The sequence below is a fragment of the Amblyomma mixtum genome, chromosome 2 (assembly GCF_055824585.1).
Source record: "Amblyomma mixtum isolate Tamu chromosome 2, ASM5582458v1, whole genome shotgun sequence".
Taxonomy (NCBI): domain Eukaryota; kingdom Metazoa; phylum Arthropoda; class Arachnida; order Ixodida; family Ixodidae; genus Amblyomma; species Amblyomma mixtum.
The window spans coordinates 34,313,466-34,333,770 of record NC_143013.1 but is presented as its reverse complement, the minus strand read 5'-3'; the positions used below and the strand labels follow the sequence as shown (position 1 = coordinate 34,333,770).

The 20,305-nt window shown below is 47.1% G+C and overlaps 1 protein-coding gene and 1 long non-coding RNA gene across 4 annotated transcripts in view; one reads left to right on the top strand and one right to left on the bottom strand.

The window, feature by feature from the left end:
* Positions 1–20,305, top strand: part of LOC149358920 (uncharacterized) — a 52,946-nt gene that overhangs the window by 20,934 nt on the left and 11,707 nt on the right. The gene's annotated exons all lie outside the window — the stretch shown is intronic.
* LOC149358921 (protein argonaute-2-like) lies at positions 2,479–20,045 on the bottom strand. 3 transcript variants are annotated; one of them, XM_089571103.1, is made up of 4 exons: positions 19,890–20,045; positions 12,858–13,110; positions 12,749–12,794; positions 2,479–5,956 (listed from the first exon to the last, which is right to left on the bottom strand). In XM_089571103.1, the coding sequence occupies exons 2-4, from the start codon at positions 13,101–13,103 to the stop codon at positions 3,246–3,248; spliced, it is 3,003 nt and encodes a 1,000-aa protein (XP_089427229.1). In that variant the 5' UTR covers positions 13,104–13,110; positions 19,890–20,045; the 3' UTR covers positions 2,479–3,245. The 3 variants fall into 3 exon arrangements, with proteins under 3 accessions (XP_089427229.1, XP_089427227.1, XP_089427228.1); XM_089571101.1 differs by having other exon boundaries at positions 12,749–13,110; XM_089571102.1 differs by lacking the exon at positions 19,890–20,045 and adding an exon at positions 19,737–19,824 and having other exon boundaries at positions 12,749–13,110.

The following is a 20,305-nucleotide window of genomic DNA, read 5'->3' as shown; positions in this document are numbered from 1 at the left end:
ACTTTTATTTATTTGCAACGTACCTGATACTTGAAGGCCGAGCAAGAGGCCCAAAATTCCGTGCTCTTTATTTACTCCGTGTTTTTGTGTTGATTCAAAATGATATTATTTATTGTTCATTAATAAAAGTGGCTTATAATAATGGTTCTTTTCTACTTGGCTACAAATTTGGCGCCAAGATCAGGTGGCGTGGCTACTTTTGGCTACTTTTAGCTTCAGTTCTGGCTCTTTTTGAAAAATTCCCAACGGCAACCCTGATCACAGCCACTATGTACGTAGGCCACGACGGCTGTCCACGGTAGGGTGCCTTGATAGCCAGCGCGGACATCGTGGCACCCTAGTCCAGGGCATCGGCCGCCATGTACGTTTGCACCACGATCACTGCGGCTGGTCCCAAACAGCGACACAAAAAGCTAGTTCTAGCAAACTTTGTTCGTACACGGTGCCTGACCCAACAAGGAAAACGAGAACCTAGCGTCCCTTGTGATGCGCTCTGGCGGCGCAAAACACCGACAAACACAGCCTGAAACGGCACCTAAAGACGTGCAAACCGCCCAGCCGCGTCCGCCGCTGCGCAAGCGATCGAATGAACACTACTCTGCGGTCGGCGCATGTACTAGAGGGCGAACATGTCCTATGCGCGCTCTCCGCCACGGCGGGTCGTCAGTGTCAACACCTAAAATATGCTTACATCGCGGCCAGCACCAAGGCGCAGTCTGTGAGCGCCGATAGCGCTTCCGCGGTGCGGCATAAGTGAGCATTACACTAAAGTAGTAATAGTAGATTGTTGTAGCAGTCGTCGGTGTAACCTGTGGGTGCGTTACTACGGGAACCGTCCAGAAGGTGGTTACCGTGGAAGGAGCTCGGATGATGTGGCAAGAGCGGAGAAATCGCCAACCAGAGGGTATGAAGGAGGGTATGGCGACAACATTGGAAAGCTTGGCGCAAGGTGGTTGCCGCGGGAACCACCCGGCAAGTAGTTACGCTGGGAGGAGGAGGGCTAGCGTAGAATTCGTAACCAAAATTGCCGTGCGAAGTGAATGTTTTCCTTTCTCTCCATGGGAAGTTTCGCGACTACTAAAGAGTTCTGCTTTTCAGTCATTCAAGCCGGAGCACAACATTCTGTTTCGGTTCGTTCAGCCATCTTTGGAAGCTGACATCGCGCAAAGGCGCAGAAAAAACTGGATTTTGTAGCAGCATGTCGCAGCATTTGTCATTTGGCGCAGCAGTTCCACCACTGCCTTATCCGTCCATCCATGCTAGGCTTTGTATAAAGAAGCCAACAAACCTATCTCGAGAGTTACCACAGACCACACGCTACTATGGAGCTGGCTAGCCACCTGACGCTAGGAGTATTGTTTGGCTCAGTTCATCGATTACGCAGCGACAGAAGAAAGGCACTGTTCTATGCGCATATCAGCCTCCCCCCCACTGCCATTACGATACAAACACAGCTGGCAAGCTCAAGGCACCCGTGCATCAGCCTTTTTTTTTTTGACACAGGACTGCTCATTCTTCAATCGCATGTCGAAGGCACGGAATGTATGCCGGGTACAGCGTGGCCACAATTCAGCATTAAATCTTTCACTTCTTCGGAATGCTGGCGTTCAAGATTGAGTACTGCATTGTTTTTTTCAGGTACAGTCTTCGCCAAAAGTAACCGGGCTGCATGGTTTGCTTCTCATTCGTTTAGTACAGCCCTTACGGCTTCCCTTAAGATCAAAAAGCGAAAAGTTCTTTGAAGGCGAGGAGAGGAGTTCTTACAATACAAAGCTTGAGGGCCAGCAAAGACTGTACATTCGCTTTACTATTTCAACAGCAAAAAAAAAACTTTTGGCCCAGACGAACGTGCACCGCTTAATGTATTTCAACATTTCTTGTGTCCGAAAACCATTGAAGAAGCTCATTGCACCGCTGCTTATGCACTGAAACGGATTTTTTTGCTTGCAGTGCGCTCAACTGAAGATTTTTTTAATGTATGTTTTTTTGAAGTGCCAGCAGGTGTGCGATATGTGCATTGTCCTGGCACAAAACTTGAACGTAACCTAAAATGCCACTGTACGATAGTCTTCAACTGCCTTATACGCAGCGCAAAAATACAGTAATCTGAAAGCGCATGGCGATCCCGTACGTTACATGAAGCACATAAGGAATGAAAGCTTGACCTAGCTTACAGTATTGCAGTAGAATATGCCATCAAAATCATTTCGGGGCCCTTCAAGAAAAATTAGTAGTGCCCTTTCACACGTACTGATAAGTGTGCAGACATTGAAGCAGCCCAGCCTAATTGTGATGATGTAATACAGATGGCTTCATCAGTTTCAGCTGAAAGCACTAAACTGGTGGGCAGCCAAATAACTGTAGCCTGTGCTGCTCTCGTGGCATTAAATCTGCTCTTCATTTTGTTTGCAAAGCTTTACAGAACATCTACCATGCATAAGTTTTCTTCCCCAATCGGAATGCAGCTTAAACAGCCAGCAATTTTTCGGAAAAATTTTATTGTGTACATTTGTTGAGATTACCCATTGTAACAACAGCACAGCAAGTATAGAAGCACTTCGTGCATCAAAATAGGAACATTGCACACTAACAAAGCGCACCAGAAAATACAATTAGCAATCGCAGATTAAGAGCTATACAGCAAAAACATGGCCTGAACCATGGAAATGGGCACTGAACACAATGAATTAAAGCTTAAAATGAATGAGACACTACATGTGCACAGTTAAAAAAAAGACTACAGCTAATGTGGAAGCTGAAAATGGCGTTTCAGCTTGAGTGGCACCAGGGTAAGCACTTTTAACAAAAAAGAATGTCCACAATTGATTGTACCCGTGCTTTCACAAAAACAAGCAATATAAAGCCAACAATGTCTGAACATAAGCTGTCAGTATGACAACAGACCAATGTTCAGTCACTCTCGCATCGCGGCATGTGCTTTCATGTTCTTTAAAGCCAGTTCATACTGCGCAATGGCCTGTCTCCTAAAACAGTTAAAATTTCATTACTACATAGCATTCTATGCAGTGGAACAATGATCAGCCAGAAAAAAAAAAGCCATTTAACTGCACACATGAGAATGCTAAAACAAATAAAAGGATTGAAAGGGGGAAGGGGAAGATGCAATAAGCTGCACCATAGGTGGTGACAAACTACAGATATCACAAACCACAGCGGCCACTCCTACCCTGCTAATGTACCAAATGGCCAAGCGCACATGTTGGGTTGCAATGCAACAAGAGAGCTCAAATAAAGAACATTTTCTCCTCCATCACCTGTGCTACCTTCACAGCATCATCAAGGAGGTACGTTGGCAGCATCGAGTTGTTAGAGCTGCTTCCTGAATCTGAGGAATCTGTGCGAGCATCCACATAGCACTTTGCTCGTTTGGTTGCATGGTGGGCATAGTACACTGGCGTAGGGATGGACACTGAACGGGAACACCGTGCATATGTGTGGCAAAGGCCATACGTCAGCCTCTGCAGAGTGTCCGCCTTGAAGTCATTGTCGTCCCAGAGCACATAGTAGTGGGCAGGGCGGCTGGTGCCCTGGATGCCAAAGTGCGAGCAGAGGAAAAAGTCAAAGTCAACAGGATGCGTGACAGTGGTGTCCACGACGGTGCCTGGAGGCACATTTCCTGCCTTGCCACAACCGTCTCTGCTATTCTGTGGCATAAAACGAGTCTGATGCCTCTTCTGCACAGTGAGGAATGTGATGCCAGGTTCATAACCAGACTCCAGCTCACGGCATGCTGCTCGCAAGGCTCCTAGTTCAAACTGCTGCACTTGGCTGAACTGTCCCTCACTAACTCCATCCCGATAGAAGATTATCTTTTCCGGCTTGACGCCGTTATTGGCTCTGAAGAAACCAAGGAGCAGTTGCTTTGCAATAGCCTTCATGTCCTCAATGATTTCAATGCGTGCTCTTGCAACGGTGTTCTGCTTTTGTATGCGAAAAGCTGCAATGTAGCGGAATGCACAGCGGTCCACACTTGCGACAACAGCTGCAATCGAAGGTTTGTTCATCTCTGTCGGAGCTGGGTGGGTGACGTCGGCACCCATTACCATGACAGGTCTCTGGAAAACGATGGTCTTGACACTTTGTGGAAGAGTGTTGTTGATGCCACCCAGTTTTGCATTCACCTTCTGCAGTATGTTGACAATTGTTGCTGGGTTGCAGCGTTTGGTGATGCTCTGGTCTGTTACGCACTGTGTCACAATGCCAAGATCAGTTTCGGCAGCGTTCTTGAGCGGGCTGTAGAAAGGGGAGTTTTTGCCACTGCCTCCAAGGACAACAAACACCATCTGAAGGTCTTTTAACGCTCGTCTCTCCTCAGTGAGCAGTCTTTTGGGATCATCAGTATGCCTGCAGTTCCTTATGTTTGCTGGCTCTTCCACAATCATGCCCAGCTGTTTTCCGAACTGCCTCAGCATAGCCACGAAGTTCTTGATGGCAGGTTCGCCGCAGAAGCGAGGGTTGCAAGTGTTCAGAATGGTCCAGCAATTTAAATTTGCAGCTTTGTAGAACTTCTTGTTTTGAAGCTCCCAGGCACCATTTCTGGGAATAGCCGTCTGGTCATTCTGGTAGATAACTTCAGGAGCAGGCAGCACTCTAGCCGACAGCCCAACTGGTTTGTCGCTAATACGGATGCCAAAGTGATCCAGATACGGCTTGTTCGAAGCGATGCAACCTCTCACATCATTTTCAATCTTTTTGAACCTGACCTCTGGGGTTACAGCAGCGTGCTTTATGACACAACTTGTCTGGTTCTCATCCAGCTTGCGTTTGCAGTGCTGGCCTGCAATGACTTCGCAGACCTCTACAGGAATGTAGTTTCTCTTAGTGCCCACCTCAATGCAAGGGAGGTTTGGATACCGTAGTGGCTTGTATGTGGTGGCAAAGTATTGGGCAACTGATCGGGGAGGATCTCCAAATTTTAGCTCTGATGCAGACGCTAGAGTCACCTTCTCAATGGTTACTTTGCGGCGGTATGGCATATGAGTCACATGCACCTTCAATTTTTTTAGCTTCTTGTTAAGCTTGACAATCTGCAACTTATCCAGTGCTGGCACTTTAGAAATGTCCAAGTTGCCTCTACGGTCGCCAAGAATTTTGCTTATAAGACCTATCAGTGGTCCAGGCTCAAAAAAGGCAGTCACCATTGTGTTCACATTGACAAACGGCTTCCATTGCCCAGGTCGCAAACTGGTCTGGAAACCATGCCACAGCTCAAGACCACCTCCTAGGGGAAAAGCACCACCTTCTGGTGGCTTAAAAAGTGACCTGCCCACAACTGCAAGATGTGCCGATGGACCATAACGCAGAACAATTTCCAGAGCTTGCACCACTGCTTTAGGAACTTCTGGATTTTTCACTTGGCGGTTGTAAAGCTGTCTCATTAGGCTTAAGTCCAGCTCAGCAGCAAACTGTATAGCCACCTGAAATTGATCAGGCTCTCTACCGTCTTCTCTCAAAGAGACACGGAAGGACTGCTTTTGGAAGCCAAGAGGATACTTTGTGTACATGTTTTTCTGGCCATCGAACACTGGCAAGTTTCCATTGAGTTGCAGGCGATGCTCCTCCACAAGCAGCCTAAAGACTCTACGTTTGCAGTCCTTTGATATCACAGGCTGCACACCTCCTTGTCTGCGGATGCTGCCTATTTCTACATCATAGTGGTACATCTTGCCGTCAGGCAGCTCCACTGCAAAGTGATTAGCGACCACTTGAATGGGTTTCCCATCTCTCCCATAGTCAGGGCGACGAGGGAATGCTGCATTCTGGACAGTCTGTTCAAGGCGCAGGCCAGAAAGTGCCAGCACATCTGCACCAACACTGGTGTGATCACCCCCATCGAGAGACTCTTTTACATGGAAGGCGGTCATCGCAGCAGTGCCACCAGCAGTCTGCGCCACGTTCGGTGGGGTAGGAGGAGGTGTGTCCAGTGCTGAACATCCTGAAAAGAAGATCAAAACGAGGAAAGCCTAAGAAGCATGAAGCACACCAACGGCTGTCGCATCCATACCACATGACGTCCACTTCGTAGAACATGCTTCAAAGAACAATGAAATGGCAAGGTAGATGACACAACACAGGTTCACCCGAAACGAACAGTACAGTAAAACCTCTATAACAATTTTTATAAAAATGTAAAAAAAAAACTGCCGCGTCCGAGAAATTGCATGATCCAAACTGCAGTAATATCAGAAATGAATCTGAATTTGGTACGAAATTTTATTGATAATTTCACTTCAGCGGCATGTCAGTTTATGTCATGTGCCCCCATGTTTGGCCCACTTGTACAGTCAGGGACAAGTCTCCGGACCACGTGTTCCTCTAACGAAGCCGATAGCTCTGCTATTAGTTGGCGGCTGGAGACCGCACTTGTGGAGGTAAAAGTTAAATTTTTGTTCTTTCATCTCCACAAGTGCAGTCTCCAGCCGCAGTCTGATAGTAGAGTTATAAGCTTCGTTTGAGGAACACGTGATCCGGAGACTTTTGTTCCCGACTGTACGTTTGCACAGTTATCCGAGAACATAATAACCAGGAGAAATATAGTTAAACTCTGGGTCATTTTTAATGCCCGGAGAAAGTTTCAATGAGGCTGCACTGTATCTATAAAAAAACTACTTTTCCTCATCAACTGACATACAGCGAGGCACAGTGAAAAGTTTTTACAAGCTCGGAGTGGCAGCAAAAATTACGGAGCACAGGAAGTCACTGGCAGTGCACCTGGCTATAATATGCTTGCAGCACCTGTGAAGCCGCTGTATGCCCACCCATTGCCACCAAGAAAACTAGCGAAAAGTAAGCAGCAACAGTGGAATCCAACATGCTTTCGGAACTCTACTGTGAATTAGACTTCCACAGATGCCCAAGTGCAGTTGAGCCCCATTGTAAGAGACATAGCCATAACGGACAACCTAGGATAAGAAACTTTTAGCACACTTGGTTGGCCACCCCATCTTTTGACTTACACTGGGCAATAGACATTATCCTTGAAATCTGGTCAACCTCACTTCTAAGAGACGTACCGTATTTACTCGCGTATAACCCGCACCAAAATTTGGAAAAACGCGTTTAAAAAGTGGGGGTGTGGGTTATCTGCGAATTTTTTCTTTTGAGGGGGGGTATGAGAAGGTCGGCTTCACGGCACAACTGGATTCATTCCAAGGACACTGCACTGATGCGGTGAAGGCTCACATCGCTGAGACCAGCCGGTGCCAGTCTCAGCGAGCTTTTAACGGCTGAACAAGCCGTTCAAGGCATACGTGAACCGGCTATATGCCCAGTGGATGGCCGACGGCCTTTACGCCCTCACACCGATGGGACGTGTTGAAGGCCTGATATTCCACTGGTGGACGTGTGGAAAGCGATACCGGCCGACTTGGTGCATAAAAGCTTAAAAAAATGTGCCATTAGCAACAGCTTGGATGGTTCCAAAGATGACTAAGTCTTTGAGAGTGGAGATGAGGCCTCTGAAGGCAGCAGCGAGAGCGGCGACGACTGGGAAACATGACCAGTGACGTTGTGGTGCTGGTGTTCGTTTAAGGGGAGACACTGGTCTTAAAATGAAAATTTTTATTATTAGAGATATTGTAATGAAATTAGGTGTGCATATGTATTTCTTCCTCCTGTTTTCAAAAATGTAATTAGTTTCTGCCTATCTCAATTAGTTCTCAACTTATGGGAAAATAACTGAAGCCTAATTAGGTAATTTCTTACGGGTCATTAAGATACTTTCCCTCAATATTTTTTGGTTCTGATTGAAATGTAGCTGTAGCCAAAGATCTGCCATGTGGAGCTATGCTATTTATATTGTTATAAAGGTACATCATCATATAAAAATATTCAATTATGTCGATGCATCACAATTCTGGAATATAATTAGCTGGTATTATTGTCTGCAAAATTTGATATGTTCGACTTAGAAACATAGAAATAGCATAGCTCCACAGTTCAATTCTTTCTGAATTCAACGGTGTAAAATTTATTAAAATTGGACCACAAAAACATAATGAAAAGTTCCGTAAGGCTAGTGACATTGGCAAAAAACGTGAAGCTGAGAAAATCGCATTTGAAGTTTTGACACTGACTACAGAAAATTTTGTGAGGAATCTTCAACAACGGATTTTATTTAGATGTTCCCTATCTATTTCTCTACAAAGCAAAACAAAAAGCGTCTTATTCCATCCAAGGAAACATTAATAAAAAAAATGTCAAAGGTGTAAGCGTGATGAAGTTGTAAAAAAAATTTCTCATGAAGTTATCGGTAGATTTTTTTTAGAGACAATGGAGTGTAGGGCTGCGGTGTTGAGCTCTAAAGACAATATTTTGAACCCTGAAAACTGTTTTTTGAGAGACCCAGCAGTCCGGAGCCAAGGAGATCCGAGCCCCCACCATGGCAAGCAGTTGGGTGGTCCTGAGAAGGACCGTTGGGTGCGACGTTCAGCACGTCTGCTCTGTCTTCGAGAAGAACCACCTGGATGTTAGGCAGCACGCTGTCCTGTGCCTCTGCAGAACGTCTCTATAGCAGTCCAGGACTATAATCTTTAGTTGCTCCTGTTTTGTGCCGCCTTGTCAGAGTCTCTTTCACATCAGTGCTCTTTTGATGAGACCCATTGGCCTTGCGCAAACGCAGGGCGTCTTTCTCTAGGCTTCGCCGAACAAGGCAGCCACCAGCAGTGTAGCCCAGACTTGCAGTGATGGACTGATTGGTTGCCCTCCTTCCTTGGTTATAGATGGCAACAGCCTCAGCAGCGGCCCGCTTCACACTTTTCAATGAAGCATTCCCATTCTTGGAAGCTTGTGTCCAAATGAGAGAGTGTAGGCTTTCACTCGCATTCTGCGTCCTTCCCTCACTGCAGCGTGCCAACAAGTTCTCATCGCTGAGCCTTGCAAACACTGGCTCCAGAGCAGCCCCAACACAAGCCGGGAGGGCACTCTTGTGTGGAGGTGGAAGCTCACCATTGGCCAAGGCTCTATTAAACTTGCACCAAGAGTCAGCACCCTCAGGGCACTTGGAATGGTTTGGGACATCATCTGTAGACATCATGTGTAGGAGTATAGCGTCCACTGCCTTCTTCATGCCTGGAACATCATTGCTGTTGCTCCTCAGGGCATAGCCGTAGTAGTTTGTGATCTTCTTGATCTTGTCCTGTGTCAGCCGGCCTCTTCCACCAAGAGACTCACCTTGAGCCTTCTTTTTGTCAACCAGGTTCCGCAGAGCAGTCCCCATTCGCTTATGGACGTGGTTGATACAATCTTTCTTTTCAACCTTTATGAAGCCATACACTTCTGCTTCTGATAAAGCATGAAAAGTCCGGCTGTCTCCATCAGAGAGGACGGTCGTGTAGCGCAGACCATGCTTAGCCAGAGACCTCTGAAACATGGTCAGCGCAGCCTCCACTTCCATGCGGCCAGAGTTGCAGTCAATGTTTCGCTGGCACTCGTGGGTGGCGAGCCAGTCACAGTACCCATCATCTTGTGGCTGTGGTCCCACGGCACATCCGAGACAAAAGTTTGAATAAACAACGTGGTCGATCACCAGACCAGTGTAGAGCTCAACAATGCAGCCCACACTTATGTGGGAGCTACGACCTCGGGTCATCCAAGAGCCATCAAAAATAACGTCAATATTCCCAACTGGGTTCAAGAAATCTCTATATAGATCCTTGATGACTGCCACACTGGCAGCTTCGCTTGCAGTCGCTGTGCTCTCGCAGGCTTTCACGAAAGTTTTTAGGTGTCCCTGAAAGGTCTTGTGGTGCAGACCTCGGTGCGACAGGTTCATACAGGCGCAAAAGTCGGCAAGGGCAGTCACGCCTTTGCCTATCGTCTGTATGCCCTTCATGGCCCTCATGTTTACTTCGAAGGGAGTAATGTTGGCAGTTCCACTTACTCGTGGGGAAGAAAACTGCTTCTTCTCGAAGTTGCAACTGCCGCAGACGAGCTGGAGCTTTACAGCTAAGCCGTACTCCTTGTCTGATGCCTTGCTCAAAGTCAGACTTGCAGTGCCGCAGGTTCCGCACTTCGATTGCGCGAAAAAGTTGTTCAAAACTTTCATATCCACAATCACAAACTCAGTACCAGCATCACCGGTCTGGCACTCCGCGCTGACACCAAGAAGTTCGAACTTGCGCTGGGTCGCTGACTTTTCCGACAGCGCGGACTTCGCGTGCGCCGATCGCTCAGCAAGCTGCGCCTGCTCCGTCGCTGAGTAGTACGCGGCATCAACACGAACTGTACCGTGATCCGGGATGCAGTTCGTGGTGGAACTTGGTCCCGCGGTGTCATCAGCGAGCAGCGTGGCTGACGTTCCCGGCAGATCGAGCGAGTCCGGCACCGGCTCCAACGCAGGTCCCGACGGCGCACATGTGGCCGACGCCTTCGGCTTTTTGTTCCACGCTCGCTTCTTACGGCTTCCAAAAGCTCGTTGCGTGCACGGTTTAAGTCGGCTGTCTCCCGTCATCTCGCTCGCATGGAAAAACTCCAGGCACAAAGCAGAAATGCGGCGCGAAGAGAAAAAACAAGCGCAAAGGCAGACGCGCACGAAGCGGCAGCCACGGCAGCGAACGCAAAAGAGAAAGAAAAAAAAAATGACGCGCCGGTCACGCCAGCCAATGGCAGGCGCGGAACGGCGCGCTTGAAAAGCGCGCCGTGCGCGAGCCAATCAGCGACCCGGAAACGGCCTTCGGAAAACCGGCCAGGGCAGCCGTTTGGCTTGAGCGACGCCATTTTGAGAAGTCGCGAATCGCGCACAAAGAAAACAGCTTCAAATCAAGCCCAAGATGGCGGCGATCGGCTGGCTGCTGCGTCCGTGGCGCGCGCGGGAAGTTCGAACAAATTTCGCCCTTTTGAGGGCATTTCGTGGCTGCCTTGGTATATTGAAAGCAGATTTTATCGCATTTCCCGGCCGAATTTAGCGTTAATAATTTGAGAATAGGTGCTCGAAAGGTTAAACTTTCCGAAAATGAGTTTTGCTCAAAATCGATTTTTTGACCATTTTTGACTGTTCTAAGACCCGCGTCTCCCCTTAAATAAACGTTGTGAAAACGAAATGATCACCAAGTGTGCAGTTATATCTTTCTAGTGCTCCTTTTTTTTCTTTTCAGGTAAATGTGCGGATTATACGCGAGGATTTTTTTTCCGCGGAGTTTAAAGTTAGGGGTGCAGGTTATATGCAGGGGCGGGTTATAAGCGAGTAAATACGGTACATAACTTTAACTAAGACTTCTCTCGAACTCAGTAATGCAGTAGTAACCCCTGCACTTTAAGAGCACAGTACTCTCCAGAATTTTTTTTTTCTGTGAAAGGCACAATTAAATATCTGTTCTGCACAAGTGTCTTGCCTACATTCACGAGAGGGATAACTAAGTAATAGAAATGCATACAAGAGCCTTTTGTGTCAGCAGCTTGCATTATTGCAGCACCGGCGCTACTTCTCTGCCCCCCAATTTGCTGCTGCGCTTTAAGACGTAGCCCTCTGTCCCTACATAAAAATTCCTCCGAAGCTTCGTGACCAGCACAAAAGGTTTTAAAGGGTACCTCTTTTAATCGGTTCAATCTTATGAATTCTTCCAACCATTCAACGTGCAATCAAAAGATCACCTCAATGAACATAGTGTAAAGAACTTAATCTTTGCGAGGACTAAACCTGTATATGATGGTCACTGCCAGGCAGAATTAACACCTACGCAGGCATCTATTCAACAATGCCTGGCATACCATATCCTTTTTGCACTCAGTCTGTATGCCCTTCCTCACGTTTGCTCCCATGTCCAACTTCAAGTCTACTCCAGTTTGTGCTTGCACCAGTGGCTTCTGTATAAATGCAGCACAACATTGTGAAACTCTCGTGGAGGAGGGAAGGAACAAGGGGCCTCCCATTTCTGCTTTAAGAAATCCAGTGTCTGAAATCTTCAACTGCGACTTTGGCTGCATTCACAAAAATTTGAGCCAGTAAAAAAGCCTTTTACAGTGTGCCCTGATGTGGTGCTACGAAACAACAAAACATTTTAACGCAATTTTTTTATATGGAAACACTCCTGTATATCTCTTTTTTTTTAAGGGGGGCGGCCTCATCAAACCATAGCAAGGAAGACAGGATTGTCATTGCCTGGCAATAATGCAACCAGTGCAATATGAAAGAAGTAGCCAACCAGAAGCCCTAGCATCCAGCAACATTGTTTCCAAGGGGCAACACCAATGGCAGTGCTGTTATCAGCATAGAGACAGAATCAGTGTTATGCGACCTCATTTTAACTTAAAAGATGAACAGAACAGCATTACACTTAGTAAGAAGCTGTAATTAATTGAAAGAGTAAAAAGTAAGCGCCTTACAGTTCATTTTACTTTTTTAAAAACTACGGCACCTGGTCATACTGACGAGGTATAGTACAGTGAACAGAGTAAGTCATAAGTCTATTCTGGCTTCACTTTCTCTGCCAGCTAGAAACATTCCAAATGAAACAGTCAGTTCTGCACTCACTTCTAACACCATAGTGCAACAGTAAAGAAGCTGTATGCACAGATTACTGAATCGCAATACCCTGTTTCATGCAACATTACACAGAGCTACTCTTAACCTGCTTTACACAAAAATCCCAGCAGCCAGTTATTAGAACAAACTGGAATCTTACATAATAGTGCCACCCACTTTGCTTCAGTGCCCTTTTAAAAAGACTACTTGCAAACCTTTCCAACTTTACAAAGCAGTCAAGAAATGAATGCATTCAAAGGCACTTACGTCCATGAGGGGGTGTACGCTCAATTTTGGGCATATGCTGCTGCCCCTGGCGCTGTTGCTGTGGTTGCTGCGGCCCCTGGCGCTGCTGCTGCTGTGGTTGCTGCTGCACCTGGCGCTGCTGCTGCTGTGGTTGCTGCTGCACCTGGCGCTGCTGCTGCTGTGGTTGCTGCTGCACCTGGCGCTGCTGCTGCTGTGGTTGCTGCTGCACTTGGCGCTGCTGCTGCTGTGGTTGCTGCTGCACCTGGCTCTGTTGCGGCCTATTTGCTTGAGGATGTGGTTCGCCTTTCCATTGGTTATTGCCATCTCTGCCTCTTCTTCGGCCCCTACCTTTTCCTGCAGGGCCGGGTGCTTGCATTTTTCAGCTGTAAAAGCACAACGAACACAAACACAGAATGTGTGTTAGAGTTGTAAACTGCCAAGCAGACTACAGCAGCACTGTCACACAAAATGAGTCTTCATTAAATGCATCACTTTCACCTTTTGAGTACTGAGAATTTTCAGAAATGAGAATTTGGCAGCAGACTTCACTGCAGGCAAAGAGCCAATCTGAAATGTTTCCACTGTGTATAGCAGAAGTCATGTGCTGAAAAATAATGCAAAAGTAGGAGCGGAACCCAGTGAGCCTCAACTACAGCAGAAAAATATGTTCCCACCCATTACTCGCAGGAGTTCTTGGCAGCTATTTTCTGGATCTATTATTCCTCTTCACCTTCCTGATATTTCAAGCTTCCGTGGATAACCGATCTCACATACACTTACATACGTGGCCATGAGTGAAGTGGAATTACATGCAGCCATACTTACAGTTCACAGAGCTTTTTGACTTCTGCTACTCCGCTTACCATTACTGCAAAAGCAATGTTACTTCCCCCCCCCCCCCAAATCTGGTGGCTGCCTGCTGCCCAAGCGAGCAGCATTTACCCTCCAGACCCACTGTGACCCTTGATGGAAAAGACAATGAAAAAGGAGAGAAGTGCAATCCCCAGTACGTGGCTGCGCCCAACATTTCTGTGGCATGTTTGGCGATGTGTCTCTCTCTAGAAGACACCGAAGATTTGTCCAAAATGCAGCTCGAGGCAGTAGCCGAAAAGGGCAATGAAACTGTGAGGCTCATAAAGAACAGGACAGACTGGAGCAAGCAGCCAGGGAAAAAGCACAGCAACAATAGCAAAAAGCTGGAAAAATGGACAAACGCACAAAAAGGCTTAAAAATCCAAGAGTGAAGCTTGAAAGCACAGTGAATGGGACAGGATGGCACAGAAGAAACAAGACTCATGCACAACACAAAGCAGTTATCAAAGGAAGCTGGCCGCGGCTGTGCTTGGTTTAATGGTGCATAGGCAACTCGGGCCATCATGCGCCAAACTCAAGGTATAGGAAAAGTTTTCTGCAGCTTTTAATAAAAATGTGTAAAGTGATCAGTGGTATAGTAGGCTTTAAAAAGTTTAAACTACCTCGTAATATTAGAGGAAAAGAAATTTAGGAATGTGTGAAGGTAAAAGCTTTAAAGAAGGTCGGGAAACCTCAGCAGTGATCCTTGGCTAGGCAAGCCTCCCGACCAGTAAAACAAAACCTCAGCCTCCTTCTCAGGAATGAGAAGGTGGCTAAGGTGTATTATCAAAGGAAGTGGGAGCAGAAATTGTTTGGGGAGTGTGGCATATGCAGCAAGAACAAGAAAGCTTTTGAATTATGCCCCTTTGGGATACAACCAGCCAGGTTCCTCAACCTTTTCTTTCTTGCTTGTGCATTTATCAAAGCTGACTCTGGGTAATATTTGCTGCAGTAATGGGCACACCACAAGGCAAGGTCCCGCACACAGCATCACTCACTAACATACGTTAGATAGGGCTACAAAAAAAAGAATGAAGAAGTGCCCTGCCTACACATCACTCACTAACAAAGAGCAGAATGGGTAAGAAAAAGACCTGGAAAGGAAAGTGCCTGGCTCTCAATCACTAACACCAGGCAGAAAAAGGCGCAATAGTGGAATGGGACTGAATTGTGCTTACAAACCCTTTGATCCTTTTTATAACTGATTTTATGGCAAGCCACACACTGCATCAGTAGACAAACCCCAGCCACTGGCCAAGACTTCTACTCCTGTTGGTCGTTGGGACTGCATTTGGACAACGTTAAATCAATCTCGAAGACGACTTATCGGTAACAACACAAAGAACGTTCTGTTTAGCATTTCCTTTCCCTTGGCCCCACATTTGGTCACAAATTGGCATAAGCAATATGCTTGTAAGTCTAACTTTCGTCTGTCTAAGGGCCTGAAAGTTGCTGCATGAGCTGAGTAAGTCATGAAGCAGGCCAGTAAAATTTGTCTACAAAATAACCGGTACAAATAGGCACTAAACTAAAGAAGCAATCACATTTCAATGAGCAAACTTACAACAACACACCACGTTAGCATTTATACAGTAACTGTCGGGCACAAATGCATATGCTAGGGGGTGCAGAAGTACACTTTAGCCCACTTATAACGGCTGCAGTTATAACTCTCTTATTATGAATGAGGAAGGTGCTACCGTCAAAACATGCGCTAGGGCAATGGAACACAATATCAGATTCCACGAACTCTGTTAGCAGCGTAACTGTTAAAACGAAGGTGCTGTAAACTTGGCCCCACAGTCCAAAACCTCCAGTTTCCGGTATGTGTGGAGATGAAAGACTGCCTTTGGGCAGTCCCTGACACCCTCTTCTGAAAAGAATAAATGTGGAGACCCAAAAATGCAAATAAAAAAAGGACAAACATTGCTGGCGAAACAGCAGTTTTACCAAATGCTGCCAGAAACGCATGCCCTAAAAGACACCTGCACTGGTGAAAGACGGCAGTGACCTGCAGTGGATCTTTCTCATCAGCATGACTCATACTGCAATGCTTTGGAAGCTACGTTTTCATACTCTACAGGCCAAACACAAAGTCCTGGATAACAAGTGGCTTTTTGTTTTCATGTGACAAGGGTGCAACCAGGCATATGTTCCAACCATAAGTTCCAAGGCATAAGATATGATATGGCAAAAGATAAGAGCCCCAACTGCCTTCTCTGGGTGTGGTGACATAGCTCCTCTCGACACCAAATGCCAAGTGCAAGATCCAGGCACCAGACATGGGTGTCATTCACGTGCAAGATGCCCTCCTATTGGTGCATCATCCAGCTCAAGCTAATACCAATCCATACATCAGATGGCGATGTTCCAGTTCTTTTTTCTTTGTTTGCTGCTGCGGAAATTATTAAGGCCATGGGAATGGGATTGACTGCAGAGTGCATCAGGAACTGCTTCCATATAAAGCATGCTTGGAGCATACTTTTCAGCAGTAAAAGTGCCTTGCGGCACAGAAAAAAAGAGCACTAGGTGCAGATATACATCATATTTTCCAGCGTATAAGGCGCGTTTTTGGGTGCAACCAGGCATATGTTCCAACCATAAGTTCCAAGGCATAAGATATGATATGGCAAAAGACCATGATATGGCAAAAGATAAGAGCCCCAACTGCCTTCTCTGGGTGTGGTGACATAGCTCCTCTCGCCACCAAATGCCAAGTGCAAGATCCAGGCACCAGACATGGGTGTCATTCACGTGCAAGATGCCCTCCTATTGGTGCATCATCCAGCTCAAGCTAATACCAATCCATACATCAGATGGCGATGTTCCAGTTCTTTTTTCTTTGTTTGCTGCTGCGGAAATTATTAAGGCCATGGGAATGGGATTGACTGCAGAGTGCATCAGGAACTGCTTCCATATAAAGCATGCTTGGAGCATACTTTTCAGCAGTAAAAGTGCCTTGTGGCACAGAAAAAAAGAGCACTAGGTGCAGATATACATCATATTTTCCAGCGTATAAGGCGCGTTTTTATTTTTTAGATTTTTCGACGGTGCAGCTTATATAGGGCGAAAAATGACGCCACCACACACCATCGTTTGCAGTTTTTATAAACTATATTTGAAAAGAAAATCTATGAGTAAAGTAGAAGAATCGAGTTAGTTCCAGCGCAATCGCGATCCGCTTCCACGGGACCCAACTACGCCTGAGCAGCGGCAGCTAGGTGTGCGCTCCTGAGGGCCGTCTGAGCAATGCGCTCACCGCAGATGCGGTTCACGTTACGACAATACTATTTTTAGAATGCTATCCTACGGCTATAATCGGCACGAACTGCGCGCCGCCGCATCCAGTCCAGTCATTCTCGAAAGTTTCCTTGTAGCTTCGCGCGCGTCGTGCGTTCTTGCCCAAAACAACGCCTCCTGCGAGGCGAAGTAGCTACTATGCAAAACTGAAGTTGCCTGCCGTTGAATATGCGCTGGGGAATGTGAACCACGCAGCAGGGAGACAGTTTGGCGTCTTTTTTTTTTGATAGGACAACGAAACGAACCACAAAATCGACGCCCGCCGAGATCTTCGCGGTAGCATGCGGTTTCTCCACTTCGGCCGAGTAAGGACTCGGAAGTCAACATAGGCGCAGTTTGTAAATGCTTGTACCATGCGCATTTCCGACGTGCCGCACGAATGCACGGTACCCTTCAATTGCGATAAACCGGATTCCTGTTCGAAAAGGAGCCCCAAGAAAATGTAGCTCGCCTGCGCGAAACGCTTATTACACTGAGCGGAAAATGGCGAACACCCGGAAGCCATTCCACGACCTCGTTTTCATTTGTTACTTGAATCCTTTAAATGCGCAGCATGGGTTCCCCACAGGATATGTTCTAGACGTGCCCGTTGGAATGCAGCTGCCGGAAGGCAGGCAGGTACTGACAATTTCCGTATTATTGGAGTGATTGCATAAGCGCAAGGCGGCTTTCACCCAACGTCAGAGAAGCTGTCATGTTCGCGAACCAGGAGCACTCCGCGAGAAGGTGCGAGTTTATTCACAGTCCGGTTATCGAAACCTGTTCTGGCCTGCACTGCCGAAGCAATGAGTGGTTCGCAATCATGGTGCACTTGCATGGTGCATCATGGTACTAACGACGCCTTCAAACTACGGTGAACCTCAAATCATCGCCGTAATGCTGATTTTGGCAGAGTATGCTCAAACTCGGCCATGGAAATAGAGCAAGACACTTCCTGCTCTTCGCATTGTATTTCACAAAGGTTTCGAAAGGGAGAGAGGGAGTTGCCCATTAATCTATAAGTAAAGGGCAGTTGGATGGATGGATGATAATGGCTTTACCCTTTGTACCGGGCGGTAGCTTTCGCCACCTAGCCTATACTTCCCCCATTGTTGATTTATAGGGTACAAAGTTGCCTTGCCCTCAGCGCTATCTGTCTCCCGTTCTTACTGCCATGAATACAAATGTGGAGAGGGCCTTTCCTAAAAATCGCGGCTAAGCTACAGACCAGCGTTGGTGAGGGATTCAGTGGAACTTTTGGATTCACTGGAAAGCGTTTTCAGCGACCATATTGTGTTCTTCCGCACATTTTCCTCCCAGGCAGACTGAGGGGCACTTCTCCCTTTTCGCAAAAAAAAAAAAAAAAATGCTTTTCCTTTTCTAAAAAAAAAAAACAAAAATGCGAGAATGACCGCCGGTGAACCCAAACGTTTGGTTGGAAAACATTCTTGCCCAGAAGCTGATTCCCAGAATTTTGCAGTGGCCCATTGTGATGAATGAACACTGCCATTGCGGCGTCTGCCAACAATTCGCACACCCACAGGCGCCTGCGTATCCCCTTTGTGCTCTTTCAACCATGACCATGAACCAACATCCTGTTCCCCGCACCCCTCTTCCCGAGTACTCCTCGCGGCGGGAGCGGGAGCGGCTTCCTCCCTCCCGCCCGATCCGGTGGGCAAGTTTTTTCAGCGCATCGGCCGGCCATTACAGCGTGTCTCATAGCTAGAACACGCGTAACTGCAGTATGCTAAACCCCAAATATCCACACTGCGCATACCTCGCCGATTTCGCTACCGTAATGGAAATTTTTCAAAAATGTTTTTTATGGCCTCGCTCGCCAAAGGAAACCCCGAGTTATGGAACGCTTTCTTGAAAATGCCGACCTGTACCTTCTCTTGAACCCAAAAACTAGCGCCCACTCAGTCCATTTTTTACCCGTCGCCATTAGGCAAAAAAAAAAAAAAAGGGGGGGGGGGAATAAAGGGCACTGCGCAAGCGCAACAATTGTTTTTTTACACGTTTTTTTGCACGATGCGACTCGGTGGATTGATTGGAACGGATCCATATTAGAGACGTAACATTGCATGTGTGCCGCAGGCAACCCAAACATGGCAATAACTGTGGCTGGCCCAAGGCTAGACTACACAATATATTCTCAAATATACCTCGGCTGACCGGACAAGCAAATGCCAAGCCGTCAGTAAAAGTATTTCGTAAACAATCACGCTAAACAGATAACATGAAACGGTAGCCACAGTGAGCCACACCCGCGCACATTAAAAAAATATATTTACAGCTAAATTCTAGCCCTGTAATTATGGCTTTGCAAGGATTCGGTGCAGTACGCAGCAGGCATGACGCACACGGCGTTCCTGCCAGCTGAGTTGCATAGTTCCGGAATGCCATTGACATTCTCGTATTGCACTCGCTGCAGCGGGGACCTGCGCAGCTGCTTGTACAAAGCCGACAAAACGCACAATACGCTCCCAGTGGGTACAAACCGCCGGAGTCCAATGATGCCAAGCTGAATGTTTACTCGCTGATACCAAAACTGACGTTTACATGCAAAGATATGACGCCTACATAAACAATTCGTTGGCACAGACAATCGAAAGTAGTCGTTCAAACAGATGCCACTCGGTCGAAACGCACACACGACATGCAGCCATGGCGAGCACCACAAAACGCTTTGTCAAACGTCAACACTTAACTGACCTATGCCTAACTTTCTCCCACCTCAAACCATGGCTGGCTCCGAAAATAAGCTCGGCTGCATCGGCCGCAAAGCTACTATTGTGTTTCCGGTAACTCCGGCCGCACTAAACGATTGCCTGCCTGCACAAAATGAAAATGTGAATGACATGCGCCTATAACTTACCACTGCGAACTCGGCGGATGCCTCAAAACGTTCTGTACACGGGAATTTTCGTCTCCGAATGTCGCAAGCCGCTACCGACTTTCCGGTCACTCCGGACACACTGAGCGATTGCACGCATGCAAAAAAAGTGAATGGCATGCGCCTATAACTTACCACTGCGAACTCGGCGGATGCCTCTAAAAGCTCAGCTCACGGGAATCCCCGTCTCCGGATGACGGCCACCGTTGACAATCCGTTTGCAGCTCTGGACTGCAGCAAACGTTGACTGCAGCTGCTTCTGCCTGGTGGAGAGAAGTGCCGCCAGGCCGCTCGCACAACATAGCACAACAGCGCCGCTAGCGCCGCCTGTGTTTTGGTTTCGTTTTTCTTTTTAGCAACATCAGCAGTTGATTTTTTAATCCTCTGCTAGGTAGTTTTCATTGACTAAACGCGTGATTATAGTGAACTATACGCGTGGTGGAGCCTGCAGTGGCCGAGAAATAGCTCTATGGGCCGAGCCAGCTGCTTCATGTTTGTTACGTTGGTCTTGTTGTCTTGTTCGACTCGAACCTCTCCTGGGGACCTGGGGC

Excerpts from the sequence above, each read along its gene's own strand:
- LOC149358921 (XM_089571101.1), bottom strand. The coding sequence starts at position 13,103 with ATGCAAGCACCCGGCCCTGCAGGAAAAGGTAGGGGCCGAAGAAGAGGC. Across the intron at positions 5,957-12,748 it reads GCGTACACCCCCTCATGGAC|GATGTTCAGCACTGGACACA; the intron begins GTAAGTGCCTTT and ends TCTTCTTTTCAG.